This window comes from Atta colombica, unplaced genomic scaffold (assembly GCF_001594045.1).
Source record: "Atta colombica isolate Treedump-2 unplaced genomic scaffold, Acol1.0 scaffold107, whole genome shotgun sequence".
In the NCBI taxonomy this organism is placed as follows: Eukaryota; Metazoa; Arthropoda; class Insecta; order Hymenoptera; family Formicidae; genus Atta; species Atta colombica.
Genome location: NW_017259192.1, coordinates 3,381,726 through 3,385,767, shown reverse-complemented (window position 1 = coordinate 3,385,767; position 4,042 = coordinate 3,381,726). Strand labels below are relative to the sequence as shown.

The window sequence follows — 4,042 nt, the reverse complement described above, 5'->3', positions numbered from 1 at the left end:
ACTTTAAAAGTTGCAACGTAAGTTTTATAAATTAAGGTAATATTCTAATTGTAATATAGATCATACACATGTGCATAAATACAACATTTAAATACACATAAATGTTTCATTTCTAGGTAATGTACTTGCATTCAGTGATATTCGAATTGGAACTAATTAGAGCAAATGATTATTTTATGATAGATAATGATTCAGATAATGTGCCAAGCACAAGTAGTGGTTTAGATAGGCGTGGGAGTCAAGGTGCGAGAAGTATCTTATTGAAGGGTCAAATGAGATATATCGAGGATATTAAAGCTATTATATTTCTCTGTAGTCCTTTGTAAGTTATTATCATAAATTACATTTTTTATAAGATAATTGATTTGTAACAGATTATTTTATTACAACAGGATCAACAGTTTAGATGAACTTCTTAATATGGGTCTGTATTTGAATGACCTAAATCCTCATGGTATGAGCAAAGAATTGGTGTTGGCAGGATGGCAGCATTGCGGAAGGTTATATTCTTAAATAGTAAAAAAAAAACGATTTCATCTAAAATTGAATACATCTCATAAGATTTTATACACGCCGGATATATAATTTATATTATTTGCAGGTTAGAAATGATGTTTGAGAGGGCAGAGCAAAGATCGACGGAACTAGAAAACAGCTATGTTTTACTGGATCGATGGAAAAACAAGAGCGATGAGCTTCTATATTCTATGATTCCACAAACGGTAGCAGACCGATTACGAGCCGGAGCCAGTTCATTGAGCACTTGCGAGGTATGCAAATACACTTAACAATCTTCACTTCACAATAATCTTCACAATAATCACTTCAAGATCCTTTGGATCTTACCTAATAACTATTTATAAAAATGCTTTACTTACAGTCATTTGAATCAATAACAGTTCTTTTCTGCGAATTATGCGATTTTGATTATTCAACCATCGAAGGAGCGATGGACATTGTTTTATCAATGAATGCCGTTTTCTCCTGTTTCGATACATTGATGGATCAGTTTAATGTATACAAAGTAAGATTAATCATTTTATTAGAAGTATCATTTCGCACGAAATAATACAGAATTTAATACGTTTATATTAAATATAAACATATTAAATTCTACAGAGTTGGATAAATTAACTTTTTTAAAACTAAAGTTAAGTTAAAGTTAACAGCTTTGAAAATTTAATTTAGTTAAGATAAAAGTTAATCCATAGTGACGTTAATTAAATTAAAAGTTATTTAATGAAAAAAAATAATTAAAAAGTTAAAAGTTAAATTTGTTTTATTTCATGATTTCAAGTTAATTTTTTTTAATTAAATTAAAAACTAAGTTAAAAAATTAAGAATCTTTTTAACTAACAAGGGAAGATTCACATATGCATTTCACAGATTTTAATCAGCGTGATTATTCTGGGACATCAAAAAATAATTCTTGTAATGCAGTAAATTGTTTCTGCGTATTTTTAAAGAAAATCATGATTTAGGTCATAATGACCTATCGTTTTCAAACTTCTTTATTCTTTGCTTAAAAGTAAATGAAAAATTTGGATTTATTTAAAATTAGAAAAACGTCTCCTACGGATACGAATAAAGCATATAATCCAAGTAGGAATCCATATAACACCAACTATTCAATCCTGATGTTAACTTTTAAAAAAATCAAATTAAAAATTAATAGTTATCGGTAAAATATTAGGTGTAGTAAAAAGAAATCCATTATTTTTCCATTCAATTTCATGCAAAAATAATGGATTTCTTTTTATTACACCTAATATAATTAATATTCTTTTTACTACATCTAATATATAAAGTTGAAAAGTTAAGAGTCTAAAATGAAGTAAACTAAATGAAGTTAAAATTAATTAATTTTTTAACTTTTAAACTTAACTTTTAACTTTGTAACAGCACTGACACTCAACTTTGAAATTCTGCATATAATCTGTAATATAATTCGTAACTCATTACAAGTTATCTTGGCCAAAATCATATATAGGGTGTCTTGTAAGTTTTGGTTAATCGTTTTTATGTAATAACTTAGATAAAAACTATCTTCGATTGACTCAATAGTACAAAGAAATATTTCAGTGAAGTATGATCAAGATAATGATATCGCATGTAATGTAATTTTATGTGATTAAGATACTTTGTGCGTTTCTATACTAATTTAATTTTAATCTCGGTTTAACTCTTTTTATTTTTTTTTATTTTAAGACTCAGGACATCAATGATGTTTTCGAGCAAGTCAAGATAAATCTAATTGAGCAAGAGAATATACAGGGTGTCCCGTAAATTTTGATCAATTGCTTTTGTGTAGATAGAGCGAACTAAATTGAATCGAAAAGTCCTTCACTATTTTGCAATTTTTGAAATAGTTAACAAGATATTAATTACTAAAAATATTTGTCAAATATTGAATAATTTTTTATTCAAATACTATCAACTTTACAAAAAAAACTACAAGAAACAAAAATCATTTATTTTCTTCTCATAAAGTTCTGAGAATTTTTTCAGAATATATTATCTTGCTCAATATCGGGTCACGAAGATTTTATCTGATTATTTTGACTTTATCTTATTATATGATAACGTTGATTACGTATTTGCCATTTACAATTATGTCATAACAGGTAGAGACTGTTGGTAGCGTATATATGGCAGCTAGTGGTGCACCGGACAGAAATGAAAACCACGCACAAAACGTTGCCGACGTTTCTCTGCAACTCATCGAGCATGTTCGATCTCTCAAATTACCCTCCGGATTGGATATACGAATCCGCATAGGTAACAACCCTGCACATAACCGTCTAACTTCTCGGACGTAATATATATTTTTTGTATCTTTTGGGATATGGCTTCGTTTTCTCGAATTCCTATTTTAAATAATTTTATCTTCGTAAAAACTAACTATTACATCGTATAGCGAGAAATACATAAGAATACATACTATGAATACATAAAGAAATTAATTTAATTAATTAAGATAATAGTATTGTGAAACCTTTTAGGCATTCATTCTGGAGCAGCGGTTGCCGGAGTAGTCGGCATCAAAGTACCGAGATATTGTTTTTTTGGAGATACTGTTAACACGGCCTCCAGAATGCAGACTTCTAGTCTGGTACAGTTACCTTTTCTTAATATAAGTATTAAATGCTTATAAATCCAAATATAAGATACAATCCATATTTAAAAAAAACATTTTATTTGATATAAATTGATAAAAATCTCAAAATCAATTCAATCTCGCGCTATACATCGTGCACGTGTCAAAACACTAATGTCTCGTGGCTTCTAATTTTTATTCATATATTAGATTAGTTTTGACAAAAGGTAATGATCAAAAAAGTTAATCTATAATTCAATTAGTTTTTATAAACACCGAATATCTAAATTGCACAATAATCTAAATGATAATGTAATTTCAAAAAAACCATAATTCAAGAAGTATATTAATTACGTACAATTATGACAGTAAATCATGACAGTTTGAATTTAAAAAGAATTTATTATCTTACAAATCTGTTGTATTTTCTTTTTTGAATTCTTTTATTTTCATACTAATTTAATTACATTGTATGGCATAGCCGGGAAAGGTGCATATTTCTTCTAGCACCAAAGCTTTGTTACCAAAAGGACGTTATCATACCGAATCACGTGGAATTGTTAAAATAAAGGTTTGTATTATGAAAATATATTAATCAATCATACATTATATATCACGTATATCTGTATAGAGAGAATTATATTTCATTTATTATATAAAGGGGAAAGGAAATATGGAGACGTATTGGCTGGAATCAACGGCAAATACTGAAATAAAGAAAGAAATATCAAATGATAAAAACGTAGAAGGTCTTTTAGTTACTAGTATATAAAGTACTTTAATAATAATGAATTAAATAAAATTCATACACGTTATTGCTGTAATTGCTATAAAATGTATATTTTATCTATTAAAAAGGAACCAAACTGTGTTGACAATTTCTTAATATATATATATATATATATATATATATGCATTAATCATATATAATAAACAAAATTACTT

The 4,042-nt window shown here is 27.4% G+C and overlaps 1 protein-coding gene across 1 annotated transcript in view; it reads left to right on the top strand.

Annotated features, from left to right (window-relative positions):
• Window positions 1-3,869, top strand: part of LOC108691978 (soluble guanylate cyclase 89Db-like) — an 11,822-nt gene extending 7,953 nt beyond the window's left edge. Inside the window, 8 exon segments of the mRNA XM_018200022.1 lie at window positions 58-322; window positions 393-500; window positions 602-770; window positions 881-1,024; window positions 2,625-2,778; window positions 3,003-3,112; window positions 3,579-3,668; window positions 3,759-3,869. Coding sequence (XP_018055511.1) covers window positions 58-322; window positions 393-500; window positions 602-770; window positions 881-1,024; window positions 2,625-2,778; window positions 3,003-3,112; window positions 3,579-3,668; window positions 3,759-3,869 — 1,151 coding nt within the window.
• The last annotated feature ends 173 nt before the right edge of the window (window positions 3,870-4,042 follow it).